The sequence below is a fragment of the Lepisosteus platostomus genome, chromosome 23 (assembly GCF_059453375.1).
Source record: "Lepisosteus platostomus isolate fLepPlt1 chromosome 23, fLepPlt1.hap1, whole genome shotgun sequence".
NCBI lineage: Eukaryota > Metazoa > Chordata > Actinopteri > Semionotiformes > Lepisosteidae > Lepisosteus > Lepisosteus platostomus.
The window spans coordinates 15,473,993-15,496,931 of NC_142633.1; the positions used below are offsets into that span (position 1 = coordinate 15,473,993).

General features: G+C 41.6%; 2 protein-coding genes across 3 annotated transcripts; both read left to right on the forward strand.

Annotated features, from left to right (window-relative positions):
- Positions 1 to 386: 386 nt before the first annotated feature.
- On the forward strand, positions 387 to 19,219 carry srm (spermidine synthase). 2 transcript variants are annotated; one of them, XM_088617182.1, is made up of 8 exons: positions 387 to 790; positions 7,133 to 7,253; positions 8,157 to 8,249; positions 9,442 to 9,595; positions 9,962 to 10,045; positions 10,503 to 10,648; positions 11,122 to 11,244; positions 18,308 to 19,219. In XM_088617182.1, exons 1-8 carry the CDS (start codon positions 660 to 662, stop codon positions 18,335 to 18,337), a joined length of 882 nt encoding a protein of 293 aa, XP_088473308.1. In that variant the 5' UTR covers positions 387 to 659; the 3' UTR covers positions 18,338 to 19,219. The 2 variants fall into 2 exon arrangements, with proteins under 2 accessions (XP_088473308.1, XP_088473309.1); XM_088617183.1 differs by lacking the exon at positions 18,308 to 19,219 and adding an exon at positions 12,215 to 13,335 and having other exon boundaries at positions 394 to 790.
- Positions 18,367 to 21,682, forward strand: LOC148642161 (somatostatin-1B-like). The gene is made up of 3 exons (XM_088617184.1): positions 18,367 to 18,505; positions 19,513 to 19,739; positions 21,269 to 21,682. The coding sequence occupies exons 2-3, from the start codon at positions 19,638 to 19,640 to the stop codon at positions 21,494 to 21,496; spliced, it is 330 nt and encodes a 109-aa protein (XP_088473310.1). The 5' UTR covers positions 18,367 to 18,505; positions 19,513 to 19,637; the 3' UTR covers positions 21,497 to 21,682.
- Positions 21,683 to 22,939: the final 1,257 nt, after the last annotated feature.

The following is a 22,939-nucleotide window of genomic DNA, read 5'->3' on the forward strand; positions in this document are numbered from 1 at the left end:
ATTGCCTGTTTATAAAAATATTGCTGCTCTGGAACTGGTGAAAGTAAAAAAAAAGTCCCAACACTGGCTGCTTAAAATGGCTGAACCTTTTTAGTTTTGAGCACTGAAAACATCGACCTTATTGAAGTATTCAGGTCCAAAAAAGGCTTTGACAAAGCCAACCCAGTAAACGTCTTCAGTGGAAAGTGGAAACTAGGTCCGAAGTGCATTTAGACAGATTATACCAGGGTGGTCGTCTGACAAAGACTGGAATGGCTTGAAGTGGAGACGAAGGAGTAATTACCCAGAGCAGCGCACCGGAACTCATGGTATCCCACAATTCCGTTCACGCGCGAGGACGGAGGAACCCGCAGAATTGAACCTCTTCCGTTCAAAAGCTGTTTCACATGGGCTCCTGCTGATCTTCAACCTATCTTGGCGGCTCTCCTGCTGTCCCCACCTCTTCTTCTGTATGACTGGCTGCTACAGCTCTCCAGCAGAACCTCGGCGCTTTTCGATTCGTCGGGAATAACGTACATCATTCACTAATGTAGTTAGGTCGATTTGTAGAGTAGGCTCACTTGGTGCTTGCAGGATATTTCTAGTCTCTCCTTGTGTTGAGAATCTGTAGCAAGCTTTTTATTTGTTTTTTTTAAGTGTTTCAATCCTAAATAAACATTATGGATAGCATGAAAGACGGTTGGTTCACTGAAACATGTACGCTATGGCCGGGTCAAGCGCTGAGTCTTCAAGTCGAAGAGGTTTTGTATCATCAGAAATCCAAATTTCAGGATGTTATGGTTTTTAAGAGGTAAGTAATTGTTTTTGCATTTTAATTTAATCATACGACCACTATCGCCACTCGCTTCTGCATAAATCTGAACCCATAACGACGGGACTAATTTACGCAGTTTTACGACTTGGGGAAACTGGGGAGGTTTGTGTTTAAGACCACGCGTTTTGAACGCTTACATGGACGGAGTGTATTTTTGTATGAATGCCAGCTAAATAAAAACTTGCGGTTCTTGCGTTATTTTAGTACAGTACCTTGCTGAGCGGTCCCATAATTATGAAAAATTAAAGGTGGTTATGTCGCTGTTTTGTGAGAAACGTGCTTTATTAACGTCTGAGAGACTCGAGTCCTATTGCACGTCATGAATTGGGCACATTTCATCTATTAGTACGCTGGGCAAACGTCCCGAGATCGAATTCTTCCGCGACGGTTGTACCTTTAAAGCGGAGACGACGGCACCGAAAATTTTTGGCGCGCCCTCTCTTTAAAGCCCTGGCCAAATACGAAGACAGTACGTACAGTTATAATTCAAACGGAATTAAAAACTACACATCCCAGTTACCATGGTGGTGCTTGTGATCATTGCGTTTAACCAACGAAACAGGGCGAAAAATCAGTCACATGACTTTGGGGCAGAGTTTCGAAAGCTTAACCTATCAGCAACAAAGCGAAATTTACACGATAGGCTACCTCAAACTGTCAGTTACACGACTGTGTATGTCGCTTAAGCCACTCCTATTTGGCATTTTAGTTATGGAGGCGAGAAAACGCCCCCCCTCTCTGGGTGTCTGATTTGCCGCCATGTTTAACCGTCCGTGTCCGAATCGCAGTAGCTACGCGTATGAAATAAAGTTCATCCCAGCTACAAAACATATATATTTTTGTGGTAAGAGGGCGCAAAACATCAGTATTTACTGCTATTAATTACTGTACGATTTATAGTTGAAATCTGAGCCTAGATATAAAGTTAAAATCTCGACAAAGCAATGTAGGAAATACAGAGAAAAGAAATCCTTTCTGACATCTAAAATCAGTTTCGATCAAGGTCTCTAAAACGAACAAGAAAAAGAGGATTTTCGGAGGGCAATTACGCTGTGTTTATATAGGATAAGTGATCTATGAGCAATCTAATTTCTTGTTCGTTTAAAACAGTGAAATGTCAGCTGCAAAAGATCGCACCAGAAACAGCACTCTCTCTGCCTGTCATGACGTTCAGGAAAGGCTGAATGAAGTCATGTTAAGAACAATAATTCGGTGATCAATAATAACAGTTGTAGGACAAGAAACAAAAGATAATGAAAACTTCTTTAGGCTAAAACTCAAGTTCATTCTACAAATTAAGGCAAATGAAAATTCAGGATGTTAAAGTGCTAGAGGTGTAAAAAATACAAAAATGCACATGAGTAAAAAGTTTTAGAAATGGAGCAGGTGTTGCTTTGAAAAAAGCAAACAGAAAAAAAGCCATGACTAAAGTGCAGAAGAGGGATGCAGGAACACTTGCTTAGATATACAAAAAAAATCACAAAAAGGTGTATGTTACAAAAGAACATGCAAACATGTTCATCATGTACATCAATTTCCCTTCACAATCAATAAAGTCTTATCTATAAACATGAAACAGAGTGAGGAATCAGAAAATTAGCATGCATAAAAAACAGCAATTCTGTCAATAAGCCCTAAATGAATTAATAGCAACCATGGTTTCATGGAGGGCTTCTCAGATAGTTGGGCATTCAGGTAGATTGCCAGGTGAAAGGATTTGTAAACATACTTTGTTAAAGCAAGTCAGTTTTTTCTGCAACACATAAAATACATTTTTCCAAGAAAGTTTAGCCTTTGTCACTAATGAAACCACTAAATAAAGACATAAATATAGAAATCTTAAGATTTTGTTATTCAATGTTGGTAGCAGGATGAACTGTGCTAAGTGTATATTTTGTCGCAGCTTTGCTGCAAGATGTTAACAGTGAAAAAAGGTATTTAGAAATGAGTTATTTCAAGAAGAAAATGTTCAGAATAATTGCAAATCTAGCAGGATAGAGAAAGCACAGAAAACAGGCAGTTAGATTGATCAGATTAGTATGAAAAGTTATTTAGCAAAGGGAATGAGAAGAGTGACAAACTAGTATGCTTTAGAACTTTTTATCTGGACCAGGGAAAACTGATCATGTTTCTCTATAACAATAATAAAAAACTTTATTTGATATATCAACATTAAAGGTGGCATCTCAAAGCAATACAGTAGATGTAAAAACAGATAAAAGGACCACAGATTACAAAGTAAATACATATAAGAAAGACAAGCAGTTAGAGGTGCTACCAAAATTAGAAAATGAAGCAGATACAGACACTAAGTCTTCTGAAAAGAAAGGTTCTGAGGTTAGATTTAAATGCACTCAGGGTACGTGACTGATATCACTGGGAATACAAATTGAGAGCTCTGGGGTGCAGCTAGAGAAGACCCTGTCACCCACAGAATGTAGATGTTCTTGAGGACAGCTAGAAGACCAGAGTCAGACGGACAAAGGTGGGGAGTAGACAGATAATAAGCCATATACTGTAGGTACTGAATGAGGATGAGGATTTTGAAGTTGACTCGAAACCTGATAGGTAACCAATGCAAGGACTTGAAAACAGGTGTAATGCATCCCTGATAGGATTCTCGCTGTCATATTCTGAACATATTGAAGATTGCTCAGTGTGGATTTAATTTCCCCAGTGAACAGGATGTGCATTTATTAATTCTAGAAAAAAAAGCCTTTCTTGATTTCTCTAGTTCTTAGTTTCACTAGTTCCCTTTAAAATAAACTATTATGCCACAATGCAGAGTATTATATGGACAGTATTTACACATGATATTGTGATTTAAAGAAATGAACACAAGCAGCTTTTCGAGATTTAAGTGTTGGCTGAGTTATTGCAGGATAAAAAACTAGAGATGTTGGTAAGAAGATAATTTTGGGATAGCTGAGGAATACACTGATAACAAGAACACTTCCTAATGGGGTTAGGCATACTTTTGATGAAGATGATGAAGTTAACAGACTGTATGTTTACATAGATACTGGAATGAGGATTGTATTTTAGATTTTGTGTAGTTGCTAGCATTGAACTGTGTGTTGGATGCACATGAATTGAAGGAATGGGCAAACATCGCTGATGCGGATCCACAGAGCCAGCATATTAAGATGTTTATAATTAGAGGCAATTTGTTTAAATAACTAGGTATGGATACTGATGTGCAAGAGAGGTGGAAAGGCTGTTTACTTAAGCCAGCACTATAAAATATTTTATTCTCAGTGAGATGCTGCCATTTCATAGTGGGTTTCTAACACTGAGTATAGTTCAATCCACACAGTGCCTTTACTTCCATCCATTTCTAATCTCTTTATCCAGTACAGAGGATTAGGAGCCTATCCCAGTAAGCAACGGACACAAGGCAGAATACACCCTGGACATAGCGCCAGTCCATCACAGGACAGACAGACACAAACACACACACACCAGGGCCAGTTTTCCCATAAACCAATTAACTTACCAGTATGTTTTGGAGTGCGAGAGGGAGTCATATCACACATATGGAGAAAAACCATGTAACCCAGAGAGAACATGCAAACCCCACACACACAGGATGGCAGGAATTGAATCTAGGACCCCAGTGCTCCAAGATAGCAATGCTAACCACTTTGCCACCATTATAAATGGATGGATATCTTAGTTATCTTTCTAGTTCACAGGTTTGCATGCATAATTTAATTTTGAAAGGCGCTGAGACATCAGGTACTACTGTTGTATTTATGAAAAAGAAACAAAACAAAAAGCATACTAACAACTGTGCCATCCTACTCTTTAGTTAATACAATTTATTATTTATAAACAGTTAACATTGTTAGCAAAATATTTTGAATTATATTTAATTAGTCAGATTTAATGTATATTTGAACAATGAAAATATATTTTTACAAGATGCGGGGGAAAGTGCAACAACTTATTACAGTGCTAAATTTAATATTGATTGCTAATAGTTTATGCTAACACCTAACTTTCTTAATTAGGTGTAATTAAAACAGTGAACTAAGTGATAACATACCATTCAGAAATACAATCGAGAATAGTTTTGTGGTGTTTGTATGGATGAAACGTTTCTAAAATGTATAACGTAACAAATTTAAAGACGATTAAATTCTGTAATCTTTCCACTTGTAATGTCATTAGACAGAACAAGAAGTTTCTGCTTTGTCTAAGGATGGTATCAAAAAGTAGTCTAGGTGGTGAGAAAGCTGTGCTTAATGATAATTAAGTGACTTAAAAGTAAAAAGAGATGCTTCATATTGCTTGATTAATTTTAAAAACTAAGTTATAAATGCAGACGCGATCGCTGCCATAAGCGCTCCAGGCAGTAGAACGTTCGTTCTGTGCTGCTGCGCTCCGCGCCTCCTCCCTCTCTCGGTGCCGCGCCCCTCTCTGACGGAGCGCAGTGGGCGGTACGCTATTTTCAGAGCCTCTGATTGGGAAAAAAAGACCTGCTGATGAGTTTCACACAACAGGAAGAGAAAAGAATGGGATTTTTTCTCTTCGAAACGTGTGTTGTCTTTATGAAATTCGTGTATTTTAAACGTTTAATTAAGAAGTAAAAACCTTACAGCGTACACAGAGATTCTGAGCTGATCACGAGGAAGAAAAATCACCCATTTTTCGCGCATAAAAAGTGGTTTTTAACTCTCGTAACCCATTTTTATAGGTTTTAAAGTCGTGCAATGTCTAAGTTAAGCAGGAACACATCATTATATCTCATTTTTTATTTCTTTTTAAAAAAATTTAAAAATCGTTTGCCCAGCCTACTATTAGAGTGAGGTCTGGCTAAAAGAATGCATTACTGTTTTGCAAAAGAAGACGACGGTGTTATTGCAAATGCATTCCCTCACATTAAAACTCCCAAATGTATTTTAAAATTATTCCTGGACACAGCTCCTTCCCTGAACCTTATTTTGATATGACGAGTGACTGTGGACATTGAAGTAGGTATTTGTCAATGCCCAACCAGGACTGTGGAAAAACTTATTTTTCAGCAATGCAAGGGTAGTCCTGGAATGATCGATATCAAGATGAAAGTCCAGTTGGGATTGAACAGTGAAACAATCAAGGGCTGGATTTAGAAATTTATTTGGTCGTTTCTGGCTCATTGCAAGACTGCTGTAGAGCAGTAGGTCAAGACATTTAAAAGATAAGATAAGATCAATTTATTAGCCATATCTTTTCCCGTACCCCAGCTTGCTCTCCATGAGACACACAGACAGGGAGAGAAGCCTGGGGTCAGAGCGCAGGGTCAGCCATTGACAGCGCCCCTGCAGCAGCTGGACTTAAGGGCCTTGCTCAGGGGCCCAACGGAGTAGGATTCCTCTGCCAGCCTCTGGATTTGAACCGGCAACCTTCCACCCACAGGGAGTGTGGTCTGTAGGGGCACGTTTGCCCTAAGAAGTGACCGGGGAAAAAAACATCGCACTCCCTGAAGAATTCAGGTGTATTAAGGAAACATTTTAATACAGAGCAGTGGACAGATCTGTTTTCTGTGAAAACAACAGTTAATCTACACAGGTAGCTCAAGTAGGGAGCTTGCAAAGGAGCAAGTCTAGGCTTATTCCATTCTGGAAAGAGAAGAAAAGAAACACCTTTCGACTGTGGAGCACACCTTATTTTAATATGACGCACACCACACCTGAAGACGGCTCCCCGCCCGAAACCCTGTGTTAATTTACACATGTTCTTTTTCAGTTGCAGTTTTCCAGCCGTTTGAAAAGAAGTGCCTTCGGTGCTAAGTCTAAGGGTTCAGACACCTTGTATTTGTTGAATGAGCTCTAGTGCTGTTAACAAAATGCACACCCTTTTTTACAAGGTTCTCCAGTTAGTTTTGTGTACAGAATCCAACATTAAGTTTTACAATTTAAAAACCACAAATAAGGCAATAGCAGGGATCCCTAGAAGGATCAAATTGCACAGAAGATTGATCCATTTCCAGGCTGGCAGACCATTGCCTTAAGTACAGACCCTGCAGTGCCTGGACAAAGCTTGCTTTGCTTTTTTGAGTAAATTCTGCAGAGGGTGGTAAGAAGAGAAAACAATGTTATATATTTTGCTTTGTCTGCTTTTGGTTAGACTCTACCGCACCTTATAAACCCTAACATGGCTTCACAGCATCATCGCAGTTTGGTTTAATGCCCAATGAATGCAGACTTGGACTTTTTTTTGCTCTTGGTAGTTCTGTCGCCTGATTTCACAGTGTTCTGGTGTTAAATGCACATTGATGTAAACGTTTAATTTGCTGACAAGTGGGTTTGTTTTTTGTTCTTTCCTTCTCTACAGCAAAACATATGGCAATGTTCTGGTTTTGGATGGTGTTATCCAGTGTACCGAACGGGATGAATTTTCCTACCAGGAAATGATTGCCAATCTACCTCTGTGCTGCCACCCCAATCCTAAAAAGGTACAGTTATCTTTGAAATTTACCCCTGGATTAAATCAAACACATCTAGGTGTGTCTGTGCTTGTGTTCCACCAAGATTTCAGTGCCTTTAGTGCCTGTACTTACATCAGACAACAGGTGGCGCACGTCTTTCTGCATAGGAGCCTGAGCTTGCTCGGCCTGCGATGGTACAGTGGTGTACGAAGACATCGGAAACAAGGCGTCAAATACCATTGCAAAGACGCACAGCTGTGAAAACCGCAGCTGTTTACCTCCTGGCTTCCTCTGGGGGCTGGAGCCCTTTCCTTCCCTGCGCTTGCCTGTCCCAGAGTGGATTATGGGAAGGCCGCTCGTACATTGGCGAGCAGGTGGCCCCCTGGGAGTTTTTGTGGCATAAACGTCTGTGACAAACGTCGCCCTCATATTTCAGGCAGTTAAGAAGATGCATTCTGAAACAGCTTTGGCAGTGTTTGCAATCCAGATCTATACTGGAATGCATCCCCCTGTCTGCTCACTTGGGAAAATCAGAGCACACCTGAAGAAGGCTCCACGGCCGAAACGTTGTGTTCTCTTTCTTCTTTTTTTCAGCAGGGAATAAACCTGTTACTTGTTCCTTTGCAGCCTACGCATGCTGACGCAGCCCCCCACCTGAACTACTACACGCACATTTTTTTTTATTCTATTGATGGTTGTTAGTGGTGCCATGGTGGCGCTTTCATCGAGTGTGATTTCTGACCAGTGCTTCAATCTGGGAGTGCTGGGCGGATGAGAAGCTCGATTTCATGTGACCATCACCCATGCAAGGGGCCTGACCCTGACCCTGACCCGGGAGTGTAGAATGACGCCGGCGGGGCTGGTGCTGCATGGCTCTGCGTGCACTCTTCTCACAGGAGCCCACCGGCTCTGGTGCCGCTCTCGTTCCAGGTGCTGATCATCGGCGGAGGCGACGGCGGGGTCCTGCGGGAGGTGGTGAAGCACCCCCTGGTGGAGTCCGTGGTGCAGTGCGAGATCGATGAGGTAGGCGGGAGGAATGTGCTCTGATGAATCGGCAAAACTTGATTTATTACTGGGATTTACTTTGCTCCCTTTCACTGTCGTCATAAATTGATATTGGACGAAACATTAGGGACTCCACAGTCAAATAGATTGACTGCTGTGGCAGCAGCTTTGTTCTGTTAATGCGAGGAGCATGAAACAACCTTTCAACTCATTTCCTGGGTAGAACAGCCCCAGGACCCCAGTCGTGGTGGCAGTTCAGTGTCTCACCAGTAGGTGTCGCTAGGAGCTCAGCTCAAGGCTATCCTTGCTTGATTAGAGGGGTGCCAGGCTGTCCATGTTTCAGAGGCCTGGGAAGTACATGCCACATCCTGTTCGATCCGTTTTTGCTCTTCTTGCAGTCCTGACACATTATCTGTGGCATTATAGCCGGAGGGTGTACTTCTGCGTGAATTATTGCCAAGACATCTCATTTGGGCTGAATTTAATCTTACTGATACGGCTCTGTGCACAGATTCTGATTTCTGCGTTTTGCATTTCCTGAATTCCTTGGAGGGGTGTATGCAGAGCTTCTTTTTAATGAGATCAGTTTTTTTTTTAGTACTGAAGGATGATTCACCTTTCCATTACAGAAATGTGTGTGTATTGGAAAGAAGTGGTATGTGTCCTAAAGGCAACACACACACATGACCCAAATTAACCTTAGCAGATGGCTAATTATTGGGATTAGCTGGTGGAACACCTACCCTTGTACCACTTTCTCCAGGCCTGCTTTGAGGCTCTTCCCTGAACCTGTTGAGGTCTTACCCTCCCCCCCTTAACTAACACAGCTTCCATCATATTTATTTTCTTCCCTTTTCTGTTTGTCCTCCAAAGAGACACAACTAAACCAAGTGGCCTAACCCTGAGTAGGCTGTTGTGCAGTAGCTCAAAGACAACACACTTCCCCTTCCATCTTAAAATGTAAATTAATTTGTATGCAACTACTTTTTGTATATCAGGATTTTTATCTTCAATCTTTTAATTTAATTCTATGTAATACTTTAGCATGAGCGATCTCGACATGCATCTCGATTCAAAATATTTGTTGAAAGAAGGGCATGCAGGTGACAAATCACCCCACTGAAAATCGGAATCCTCTGTTAGATTTGAGCCACTTTTCCATTTGTTTTTGCTTCTGTTACTAACTGCCTGCCTTTTTTTCTTATTTTAGGATGTTATCAATGTGTCTAAGAAGTACCTTCCTGGCATGGCAAAGGGCTTTTTCAGTCCAAAACTCACGCTGAACGTAGGAGATGGGTTTGAGTTCATGAAACAGAACCAAGATGCTTTCGATGTTATCATCACCGATTCCTCTGATCCTGTGGGTAAGAAAGATGTTTCAAATGGTTTCTGTTATCTTCATTTTAGCACTTGAAAACTTTTCCAGTATGTTTCAGTCTGTGGTTTAAATGTGTACATCAGTGGCTGCTGAGAACTCCCTTAAAACATTTCTGTGGTCATTTTCTGATGCTCGTATGCACATGGACAACCACACTGGGTTTTATTCTGCTTTGTTCCCAAAAAGTGAAAATATTTTTCTGTGCATGGAGGGATCCATGTTTTCAAGATGACATTTTAAGCTGTTCAGAAAAAAACGTGGGGGTGCATTTAGCTCATCCTGTTTGTGCACAGCTTATTATTGCAAACAGTCTCTGCAGGGCAGAGTTTCTGAATCATTATTTCTGTTGCAGGTCCAGCTGAAAGCTTGTTCAAGGAGTCTTATTACCAGCTAATGAAGACAGCGTTGCGGGAGGGCGGGATTCTCTGTTGCCAAGGTGAAATTAACAAGATGTTTCTGGATCAGTACTGAAAAGCCATTATTAATCAAAATGAGTATGCATGTCCTTAAGTGCCATTGACTTTGTTTTTTGTTGTTTATAGTTTTACAAATTATTAGCCACTTAATCTTAACCTTTTCCCGCTGCTGTTTTTTTCTCTGTTGCTTTCCATCTTTAAATAGCAGAAATCTTGGATAAAGCAGTAACCCTCAGTGAGCATGTACTTTGTTTGTCTTATGTCCAGCACATTTAATAGATAATCACGTGCCTGTCAAAGAGACCTGTCTACTTTGGTGTCCTGTCTTCCTTTCTCTTTGCAGGAACTATTCTTTTTTTTGTGCTAAGTCGAAAGAGGTTTGCTTGGTTGGGGCAGCTCTGCTCAGGTGATTCTGCAGCTTTGCTGTGTGTTGGCTTGCCCTGTGACCATTTCTGGTCTGTTGTGTCCATTCTGCAGGAGAATGCCAGTGGCTGCACCTGGAGCTGATAAAAGAGATGAGGACCTTCTGCAAGTCCCTGTTTCCTGTAGTGGACTATGCTTACTGTATGATCCCCACCTACCCCAGCGGGCAGATCGGATTCATGCTGTGCAGTAAGAACTCTGTAAGTTACATGCTGCTAATCAGCTGCCCGTTGTGCTTCCTTTTATTTGTCCAGAAAGCCTAATAAATTCAACAGGTAAACATAGCTGCTGAGTGGGAGAGCCATGTTTGAACTCCTGTTTTTACAATCCCCCAGTACTGGATTTCTTCCATCATCAGTTTTCGTCCGGTACTAAAATGATTTTTTATGTCTGGTCCCCTGTTGTATATGTTAAAAGTATATGTGCTCTTAAAACTGTTCCTTTTGAACAAGCATGGGAAGATGTCGACAATGCGTACCATATCTTTCACTTTCTGTCCTAACTGTATGGAATTTTGCTTTTTTTGATAGACTACATAGACACATTTTAATAGGAAACTGTCTGAATTGAGCCATTCAAAAGCCCATTGAGTTTTACATAGTGGTAACTAACTGCTTGCCGATCGTGTTTGTGTTCATTTTACCGAACGTCTATCAATTTTGTATGCTTGCAGGACACAAACTTTCGCGAGCCAGTGAGGAAACTTTCAAGGGAAGAGGTGGACAGTATGAACCTCAAATATTACAATCCTGAAATCCACAGAGCGGCATTTGTTCTTCCCGAATTTGCCAGGAAGGTAATTATTTGGGGGGGGAAGGGTTCTATAAAAACAAAGAGAAATATTAAATGTCAAGCAAAGGTCCACCAGATCTGATGCCATTGGGTGCATTTGGGGTTCTCCTACACAAGACCTTTCAGCTCAGCTGCTGCTTTCCCACTGTGATCCTTGAAGGACACATTCTGGGTGGATGAGATGCTGCATTGTTAATAGGACATCAGTCTAAGGAGAACAGGGCACCTTTCTTTACACAGTGGGTTGTGGGAGGATGCAACCATCTACCCTGCCATGATGTCCAAGCCAGTAACTTGGATTCTTTCAAAAACTGCCTGGATGTTATCTTGAGACTGTTTATCTCCTTGGAACTGTACGTGATAGATGGGCTCAATTGCCTCCTCTCATTTGTAAGTCCTCTCGTGTATTGTGAGCATCATTATTGTGACTTGCAGTGTTTCCTTGTGTGGTATAATGAAGAAAGTGGTGAAAGCATTACTCACAGGCCCACAGCTGCACACATATTGGGTTTCTCCGAACAGCTCAACATGAGAGCAGTGGGAATGAAGAACGCAGACCTCAGAGCTAGTTTTAGTTTAAGGGGACCTTTTTCTTCCCCTCTCTGTCACGAACGGGAGGAGGCTGTTTGGCCCATCTAGCCCATTCCGGTAGTGAGCAGCGCATTGATCCCGGGATCTCATCCAGCTTTTTCGGCAGGGAAGCAGGGGCGTCGGCTCCAACAACGCGGCCACACTCCCACCACCCTTTTCAGAAAGAACAGGGGGCACCTCTTTCGGTTCTGTTTCAAATGCACTTTTTAAAAATGCTGCAGTTTCTGCACATCTCGGTTTTTCAAAACACCTCCTTTAACATCACAGTTGTGGGGCACGTCTCCCACAGAGCACCATGGTTTGCGGTATTCATAGCCGTAGTGTTGCAGCTGTGCCCATCAGGCCCTAATGTGCATCATCTCTTGTCCTGTTTCCTGCTACAGGTACTAAGTGAAGCATAAGGTTTTCGGGATAACCCGCTTTGTTGCTAACATGGCCTTCAGTGCTGACCGAACGAAAACACCTCTTCACAGCTACTTGAACCTCTCTTGCGCTCTGGCACTCGGACCTTTCCTGCCCAGTGAATGGTATTCATTGGAGGACAGCTGGGGGAGGAGGAGGGGGTGGGTACAGGGCAGAGAACAAGGACAGTACCCCCATGGAAGGCTGTGCTTTCCAAACAGTACATTCTGTGCATTTCAGGAGTCTTAGTATTTTGTATCATTTTTGTTTTCTCAGTGATAAGTAATATGCATCTTCATCAAAGAGCTCAAGCCAGCGTTAATGAGTACTGGATTACCTTGGTTTTATTTTTCTGATTTTGTAATTGTCTCATGTTATTTCTTTATAGTGTTTTCAGGAGGCTTGGAGTTGTGGCTTTCCGACCGCAGTACGTGGAATCTGTGGCGTTTTGCCAATTTACAATAATGTTGCATTGAATGCCAGTGTTGTCTGACTATGGAATCATGGGATACTATGTGGTTCTGATTCTTGGTGTCATGTGTGCATGACTCTTACCTCTTTACCTCTGAGCCAAGGGAGTTATTGTTTCAGTGAGTTCTGGGATCACTTTCTCACCTGAAGCGTACATGTGGTGATTGGAGTCCAAGCGGGGCCATTGTCAAGACGGGTTTAAGGAGAAAACTCAACTAAAAGGATTCATCATGGTGCATCATGTTTACCTTCATGAAGTATGTGCTTTTCACCCCTTCTCTTGCTCTGTGGGGAAAATGTAAAGTCCAAAAGGAATTGTGTTCTTTCAGGAGTTAGTTAATGATGCTCCCCTGATTTTGGAATAGCCCAAACATGGCTGAAATGTGGAAGTGTCGCATGGAACTGTTTTCCCCAAATCCTGGATCGTTCACTTCATGGAAATGCTTAAAGTTTTTTTTGTTAATCTTTTAACAGCTAACGTTCGTGCAGAACTGGGACTAAAACAGCCTTTAAATTTCAGTTATTGAAAGGGGTCTTCTGTCATCTTTCCGACTTCTCTTCATCTTCTTCAACTCACTCCGTTGTAATAACCTGTAATTGTTTTCAAATTAAAACCAATACGCTAATTATATCTGTGACTTTCATGCGTTTTGTTGTGCACAAGCTGGGTGGCCTGCTGCTCTGTTAGAGTTGCAGGGATAATTTCTGTGCCTCTGACTCCTTATTGGGGTGAACGTGTTCAGTGGGTTGTGGGGGGATCTCCAGAGTGGCTCATCTAGCAAAGGCACTTGCCCAGAGTGAGCCGATTGAGTTTCCGGCCCTGTGAGTCACAGGTTCGAGCCATAGACAAGAGCCTCTGGAATAAAGCTACCATCAGCTGATACTCTGGCTTCTTTCAAGAAACAGCAGATGAGATTCTCGATACAACTACCATCAGCAGTCAAATGCGTTACCTAGGCTCAATGGTCTCCTCCTGGTCGTATCCTTTCTTACTGTGTGTATGCAAGAGCTGTTGTATGAGGTAGCTGAGACTTTACAAGGAGCTGAGCAGGGTGGTTATGGACTTTTTGGGAGGTGCCCTGTAATAGTGATGTCGTTCGTGTCCAGGTTTAGGGTAGGGTTGCGTTTGGGGGGGGGGGAACTGCAGGGAACTAAAGTATGGAGCTCGAGCATAAACCTCATGAGGTAAATATGAAGTGTTTGAGCTCAGAGACCCTGTCCAATTCAGAGCTACAACATATCAAGCCTGCCACCTATGTTGCAGTGTTAAATTTTAACTGTAGACTTATTTCATATCCATCAGTCCATTTTCAGTTCAAGGTCACTGGGAGGCCAGAGCCTATCTCTGCAAACAACAGGTGCAAGGCAGGGCACAAGCTGGACAGGACTCCAGTCCATAGCAGGGAACACAGACACACTCACACTCGCACCAGGACCCATTTCCAAGAAGCTAATTAACCTACCAATATGTCTTCGGACTGTTGGAGGAAATCCATACAAGCACAGGGGGAACATACAAACTCCAGATAGCATCCCAGGTCTGGAATTGAACCCAGGACCCCAGCACTGCTGTGCCGCCACTTATTAAATATCTTGGGGGTGAATTGAAAAGGGTGATAAGTTGGTGCTGTCAGGTCAGCAGTTTGTACTTTGCTGGTCGGGGGATTTCCCAGTCCCAAGCTGTATCCTGTTGAAATCCTTCATGGGTCCAAAGGGGGACTGCTCTTGCATGGGGGGGAAAAAACTCCTTCAAGACACTTCGGCTCACATTCTTAAACATTTCTTGGCATGTCCCACCAGATAGGTTTTTCAAGATCCACATATATATTGTCACAAGGATTTACTCACAAAGAAGTTTTGTGCACAGTGAAATGGGCCGTTTGGAGGAAAATAAATATCCTTCCAAAACGAAAGTGGTTTTTGGAGTGTAGTGGTCTAAAGCCAGGGAATAATGTAAGTGACCACCAGATGGCGCACTTCACGTTTGCATTGCTGTTAGGAGAGGAGTCAATTCGTCCCTGATCAGGACGCTCCTTATTCCTGGTGAGGATAAAGAAACGGAGCCTCCAGAAAGCACAGGCCCAAGGTTGGGCGACACCCACAGGACACGTATATATGAGCAAACACAACAGGGACAATTTAGAGATTTAACCTCCAGAGCATGTCTCTGGGGGGGAGAGGGGAGACGAGAGTAGTCAGAGAAAACCATGCAAAAATAGTGGGAACATGCAGGCTCCGCACAGCAGGTGGCCCGGCCTGGAATCCAAGCCAGAACCCCCGAGTTCTGAGGCAGCAGCGACTGTCGCGTCACCATGTCTCTCGCAGGCATTGCTGCTGCTTCATCCAGGGTCCAGTTCGTTTGCCTGCATTCCACTAATGCTGCAAGTGGGGTATAACAGCTTGTTACTTGCGTTTTCTTTTTATCTCATAATATAGTTAGGTTTTCCTGAAGGCAGTGGTACAAGATCCATCCGTCTTCTAACCGTTTCATCCTATACGCAGTTGCAGGGCAGCCAGAACCAATCTCGTCAAGCAGTCGGCCAGTCCATTATAGGGCAAACACTCACGCCAGGACCAGTTTCCCCAGAAGCCAGTGCTATGACATTTCCTATGTTAAGGGGGTTATTCAGGGTGCTGAAGCAAGTCCGAGCTGGAATCGGTGAAATAGTGTGGTTGCCAAAGGCAGACAACGGTAACTGTAGTCCATAGTTTAAGACAGGATCCACAGTTCTGTCTTTTCGGCCGTGAGTTAAATGAGAATTGTTTGTCGGTTGGTGCAGTTACACGTGAAACTGTCCTGTGGTCATGTATGTGTGACAGCCGAGGTGGGAAAGTATTGTGCAGAAAACACAGCTGGCCTTCAGGGTAATTGGTACCAATCACACACTTCACACTCTTCCCTGACAGAAGTGCCACTGCTTCCACAGTGGTCACCCTTAAATTTCCCCTTTAGAGCTCTTCTAACTTTCTACGAAATACTCACAATACTTCTTAATAGAGAACATCATCTCCTCATCTCCACTTAATTAAGTAGGGCGCCTATGTGATGATTCAGAAGAATCTTTTCCTTTAATTTAGTTTATATTACAGCTAAGTAAACAATTGCATTTTGTGATTTCATGAAGTAAAATGAGTTTTCTTGATAGGTAAATGTTTTTTTTTATTGCACTGCATTATAATTGGATGCCCTATAGCTTATTTTTATTGTTTTGTTTATTCCTTCCTGTTTAAGATCAGTTGCCTGATTTTAGAGTACGTGTTTTGTAGAAGAGTTGTGCCTTATGCTTCTTGGAAGATCTCTGAATGTAAAGAAAGTTGCTTAAAGCTGTCTTATTTTTTATTAGCTTTAAGATGAATGACTCAAGCAGATTGCAAACTACTTTTTCTCAATTTTCTGCGAGCTTTTGTTCTAACATCTTTAAAGCAGAGTTGAGTTTTAGGCACCTAAATCCATGCATAGGGACCACCAGGATGTTTTAGTGCCACAGGGCGCAGCAGGGCTGCACAAACTCCTGTGTGGAGCATCCCACTCAAATTAGCACTCGAGGCAAAACGATCCGCTGCAGAGCTTAATCTGCGGATTTCAGAGCTGGAGTGTTGACTCGCAAAAAAAATGCACATACTGCGTGGACAGGGGAAAACCCGACGAGGCGGCATGTGAGGGTGCCTGCTGATGTTCGCGCCGGTGTTTGAAGTCAGGCATTGGCAATGCAATTTATTTTTGACATCGGGGTCAATTGCCTTGAAATCTTCAAACGTCCTCTGTCTCGGATCTCCTCTGAGGGAATGGGGGCTTTCACGGCACAGCTCCCGAATTAATATTTCGATGTCCACAGGGCGAGAGTGAACCTCCGTCTCATTACATGCACTAGAGCGGGCTTGATAGCGATCCTGCAGCCATTTGAAGTTCGTTTCATTTTTTTATCAAGTAATAGGAGGAAAACAAATTCTGAAAAGGGGTTTTGTTTGGGATCGTTCATTTATATTCCTTCAGTGTGACAAGCGGTGCTGTTGTCAAAACAGTTTCTCCAGGGTGGCTGAGCCTAATGACGATGTCATGTTTGTGGGTTTTTTACCCCAAAGACAAGAAGGAATTAAGGATTTTAAGATTAAAGTTTTTTTTGCCAAGATATGATGCAGTAGTTCCGTGGAAGCCTGAAGCATGATTTTCATATGAAACCTCAAGAAATTGCTCTGGCTATCTTGTTTAAAGTAGTATTGTGAAGAAGATAGTGTAAACTGTTATATTCATCAATTACAAATGGCAAGATGGTTAGTAAAATGCATTAAGTGAAAATGCTACATCATTAATGTTTTATGTATTACTATGGTAAGAAAGAACAGCGCATTTACAGTACTTCATTTATTTAACAAAATAAATGTCATTGCTGAGCATTGATTGATGTCCCATCAACACAATGGCAAAAAACATTTTTGAGCTAAAAAAGTGACAATGCACATAAATTCAGTGAGGCACTCATTTTAGAATTAACTGGTGTGCTTTTTTAATTATTTGTAACACTTATTGCATATTGTTATTGTATATAACACCACATTACAGAGCATAACACAGAAAATAACATTAATAGCTGTCTCTCCCCAAAAAACGTTCACGTTGTTGAGACGTCAGAACATAAGAGAGGTTTGGAAGCAACAGGAGGACATCCAGCCTTTCTAGACAATGTGCTAGCCAGCAGTGAGTTGATTTCATCCATACTTTTCTTGAAAGGAGCCAGGGTGTCAGCCATAATAATACAGGACTAGAAGAACTGGAACTGGAAGAACAGAAAGTGCTAGGGTATCTTGAAAGTGAGTGGGATAAATGTGAGAGGACGGTAGGTTCAGATGAAACGAAAACTCTTGTCCAAACTGCACTGGTCAGGTGACTGAGGACAGCTAGTCATTCTACACAGCTTTCCATGTGGTCAGCTGAGTGAGGGCAGCAGGATACTCCCCACAGCTGTCTGGAGAATGTAGTTCAGACTAGAGTCTCCATGTTGTCCTCCCAACCCTCTCACACACAGAAAGTTAGCTTCACACGATCCAAAGGTTCTGTGAGGTGTGTCTTTGGATGGGTTAAGAAAGAATGTGGGGTCAGTGTTAGAGATCCTGCAAGGAAATTCACTGTCCCTCCTGTGTTTACACTCTGGTTACAGTAAATGAAAGTGTCCATTTTAAAAATGGCACCAGGCCTTTCCTGCTCATGTGGTGAAATCAGTGAAGTAAGAGGATTGTACACGTTGCAGTTTTTATCAAAACCATAGTGGAGCAGGACAAGTGCTTTGTTCTCATATCGTGATAGAAAGTATAACCTTGTCTCATTTTCACAATGACTTAGCCATGATTATTTAATTTCTTGTTTTTTCTAGCGTTGCCACTGATGCAGATAATTGAGTTTTAAGCTAATTCACTGGTTTGCTTGTCTCAGCGCCCACTGTCTCCTTTAGTGCCATTATTCTTGAATTCCTCTGATAAATAAGAGGAATAATGAGTACAGGAACAACACAGCACCAGCCTTAATATCAGGCTGTTGTTTTTATCAGCTGAAAGTCGGTAAAAGATAGGGTTTTTATCCTTTTGTCTTTTGTGTTTTTTCTTCCTAGGAAACCCTCAAGGCTGTTTTCTGTCTCTGAAAACCGAGGAGATGTTGCTCTCTGCCACTTGAGGTGTCAGACGGTTCGATATCCTGCTAGGGGCAGCTGTGCCAAAAAGCACATATCGCCGAACAGCAGCCTCTGCTGAGAAACGCACTGCGTATGTTGGCAATTCAGAGAACAATGTTCCGAGTTCTGACAAAAAAGGTATAATACATCCCTTAAAACCGACTGGCTGCAATATGCATTCGGGTGTTTATCCACTGGTGATCCTTTCATCATTTGGATGTAGAACTTTCTCCTTGAGTGACCTTGTCAGGATGATGCCCAGCCAGCCATTTATTTTTGCCCATTTAAATATTTGCATTCAAATATGAAAAAGGTGTCTTTAGAAAATGTGCAGGAATGAGCTCTGACATCAGGTTTGGAAAGAATGTTTACATTGGAAATGTAAAGGGGGCCGGATTCACGAAATTTGGCCTGAGGTGTTACTCAAAGTGAAAGACAGCTTGGTGATCTCCTCTTAGTGAACACATGACATTACTCATCCCACATTGAAAATTAAAAATCCACTGTAAACTTTTGTATAGTGTACTACGCAAAACCTTGGGGTGCTCTATTAACTTGCTAATGAGCACCTTTGTGTTTCCTCTTGCTCCATCTCAGATCTCACAGTCAAGTCTCACTTGACTTTACAAGGACAAAAACTTTGTGAAATTTCGGGTGCATTGAGAAAGGTTTTATTTCGCTTTAAACATAGTCCAGTTTGTTTTTCTTCTCCTAGCTGATGCAGAATCGTCATTTTGTTTGACCGGCTCTGGCATGGCGTGCTGGGTCTTTCAGAGCAGGAATACGGGGACGGCTGTGTTGTGTGCATGATTTTTCAGAAAGTGATCTTGCAATAAAATGGCGTTCTCCAAATCGTCAGAGATTTTCTTCTTGTCTCCCTGGGAAAGTGGCTCTGTTAATGCCTGTACCTGTAACAGTGTGTGCCAGTGGGAAAAGAAAATCCCACAAGTCGTCCTTTTCAGCCTTGCGAGGAACAGGTGTCTTGAGCCGAAAATGAGATAGATGACTAAACACACCAGCAAAGTGAGGTCAGGTAGTGGAGGGGTTAATCGTTTCCGCGAGTGTCGCCTGTGTCTGATCCACACTTAATTTTGTCCCCCCCACCCCCGCGCCCCAACAACTGCGTCACTAACTGCCTCGGCAAGGGGTATAAAAGGAGCCGGAGCCTCTGAACGGCAGCAAGAGGAAATCCCTGAATCCGAGAGACCGCAGAAGCACCTCGAGTCTCCAGCGCTCAGCCTCGTACCTCCTCCTACACACACCTCTCAGCATGCAGCTCCTTGCTAGCCTGGCGTCGCTAATGCTAGTGGTGTACAGTGTGAGAGCAGCCGCCGTCCTGCCTGGTGAGGAGAGAGCCACACTACACACTAAGGTGAGCAGGTCTCCGCGGGGGTAGGAGGCAGCACTGGTGTATCCGGACAGGGCACTGGGCAGCGCTCGGAGCAGAATCTGGTTCAAGACCATGATGTGCTGCTTTTAAATCTATTTGAAAATGGCAAAAAGTCCCTTTTTTTGGAAGATTTCACATGGATGTTTTCTTCTGTTAATCAGGGCATTCCTTTAAATGTATCCAAAAAATGTAAATGCATGTCTAAGAGAAGCTGAGCAATATATATGCATGGCTAAGAGAACATTTGTGTTCCATTTGTGCAGCAGATTTGCAGAAGGAAGTGACCTGAGTAAGAAAGTGGAAAATCCCATTAAATAATTACTGATAAGGGGAAGGATTTACTGGATAATATATATTGCTATTTGTAAGGAACAGGAAACACTTAAGTGTTAGATGACTCAAGAATGACTAGATTGAAAAAATGAATTGCAACCTGTTTTCAAAATTAATTGATAAGCTCCTTTTATTTAAGAGCAAAAAGATCAAGCAACCTTGACAACGAAAACTGAAACATAAAATAAAACAGTGGTCACTGGAGATTATATTCTGGGACTTTTTAATAGCTAAAATGTTACTTTATATATTTAATTATGAAGTAATAAAATTCATTTTATTTATTTTATTAAAATATCGCAGTATAAAGTAACTTGTTTAAATTATTTTTTTAAGAAGCCTCCTTAAGATGGAGCCAGAATGCTGAAACTTCAATTTGAAAATAAATTAAGAATGAAAACATTAAAAATAAAATCATTATTACTATTTTATTACTGTAAAAATGAAAGTAAGATTATTCTAATTGGTAATAAAAGTTAGATGACTGAACATTAAAAAGTGATGGCAGTTGTTTGTAGAATATTTTATTTCAATTTGGGGGGGAAATTAAATGAAAAAATAAGGTATTCAGGAACAAAGAAGCAACAGTTATCTTGCCATCAAATGGTCATCTAGGGTACACCTTTATGATAAAATCAATTAACTAGCTGCATTACAAAATATTTAAATTATAACATTTATTTTGGTCAAAATATTTCTAATGGATATTTCCTATTAATTTCAGTGAATTAGATGCTTATATGCAATACTGAGTGACAAATGTGAAAAAATGCTTGAAATGTTTGTTTTTTGTTATTATGGAGACTATGATTTTGCATCTTTTGTCTTGACAACATATGAAATGGTATTTCTTGGTGCATTTACTCTGCCATTCATCGCTAATTACCCGCGTTTATATTAATTTGCCTGATAGCGATTGTGTACAGCTTGAAGCGAAGTTGAAGCTGCTTAAATAATCCTAGAACAGATGCTGAGAAATACTGGCGTTCAGCGTACTTTACAATTAGACGTCAGTCAGTGATTGCTGCTGCTCAGGAGAGCCAGAATGACAAGTTAGAGCTTTAGAACTGAAGTATTTTAATAGGCTTGTCTTTCTACGATGCATTAGCGTTACATATTAACGAAACCGAAGCTGGTTTTCACCTCGTACTCACAGGCGAACTGGTCTGTTTCTGCAGGAGCTGAGCAAAGATCGCAAAGAGCTGATTCTCAAACTGATTTCTGGCTTGTTGGACGGAGCCGACAGTGCAATGCTGGCGGGAGACGTGGCGTCAGTGGACCTGGAGGAGCCTCTGGAGTCCAGGCTGGAGGAGAGAGCCGTCTATAACCGCCTGTCACAGCTACCGCAGCGCGACCGCAAAGCCCCGTGTAAAAACTTCTTCTGGAAAACCTTCACTTCCTGCTAACAGTCCCAACCACCCCCGTTCTCGCCCGGCATCCCTGACATGAACTGTTTACTGACCCACACTGTAAATACCATCCGCAATTGTCTATAGAGGGTATTTCTGTGGACTCTTCTCAGTCTGTTAATTATTCTATTTATCTATTTATTATTGCATCAGAAATAATAAAGCATGGTTAAGATGTTTGTCTTTCAGTGTAAAAAGTGTGTCTTTTTTTTTTGGCTGGAATGTCTTTGACCTGCTTCTGAGTCTACAGTGATTCTGGTCTAGTCCGGCACTTGTCCATCCCACAGAAAGTTGCATCGTTCTGGAGTTCCTAAAAAATAAAAACACTGCTTGCATGTTTCTGAACCAGATTGTTCTGTTTAACCCCAAAAAATACAGTACTTTATGGAAACTGGTGGGGGTGAGGAGGTCATCACAAGAAATGTGCCCACTTGATTTGGAGCCCAAGACAAGTTTGTGTTGCAGACCCTAAAAGACTATATGGGAATGCTTTTCAGAAAATAAATACTTTTTTAGGAATTTCTTAAGAACAAAGCTAAACTTGCAATCATAGTAGAACAAGATGAATTTCAGTTGTAAAGATCACTTTGTAGAGTTACCTTATTAACAAGTCCAAAATCGAATTTAAGTCATCCTGAGGAGAAGACAGATGTTTGCTTCTTATTTCAGCTGTGTGCTGTACATGATAAAGTTAAGTATAATGATCAGATGTATCTGATTAATTAGGTAGCAGTTGTAAATTTTATCGAATTTTAAGTGCAACAAATCAAAAATATGCTAAGATTAATACAATCTTGGTTTACACTTAATGCCTGGTGTATTAAAAGTAAACTTTCTGGGATTAAAAAATAGTTTTCTAGGGTTTAGTAAAGACTGATAACCAAAGCACAGTTAAAAAATGTAAATAATTTGCTAGAAAAAGAAGATGTATTGTACGCTGAAATACACTTTAAAGAAGTTAACAGAATGTCTGCAATACAAGGAGACTGTGGTGTGTCACAGATTAATTACACAGCAGGTCACGTGTTTTGTTCTTGGGTGCTCATCGTAGCAGTGAAGTATGGTGTAAACGTCAATATGTAGATTACAACTTTTTGACAACGTTTTGTGGTCACGAAGGCCACATCAGCGCTCTGGTTATTAAGCAAATGTGATGGGAATTCAGAGCTGTATTAGATGAGGCTTCACCAAGGCTCTGACTAACAGCTCTCCATGACGCCACTGCCTGCTGCACTACACTAACGTTGCAGAAAAAAGTGAATTTTCATGGAATATGGGAAAAGACCCATGGTTTATTATTAGAAAGAACGATGTATTAAAATATTGGAGATCAACATTTAGCACTGATGAAGGCTAAAATAGATACATTTGCATTAGGTCTAATCTTGTGTTTTACTAAGAGGTTTACAGAAAACTGTTTGTGAAGTATTTTCCACCACT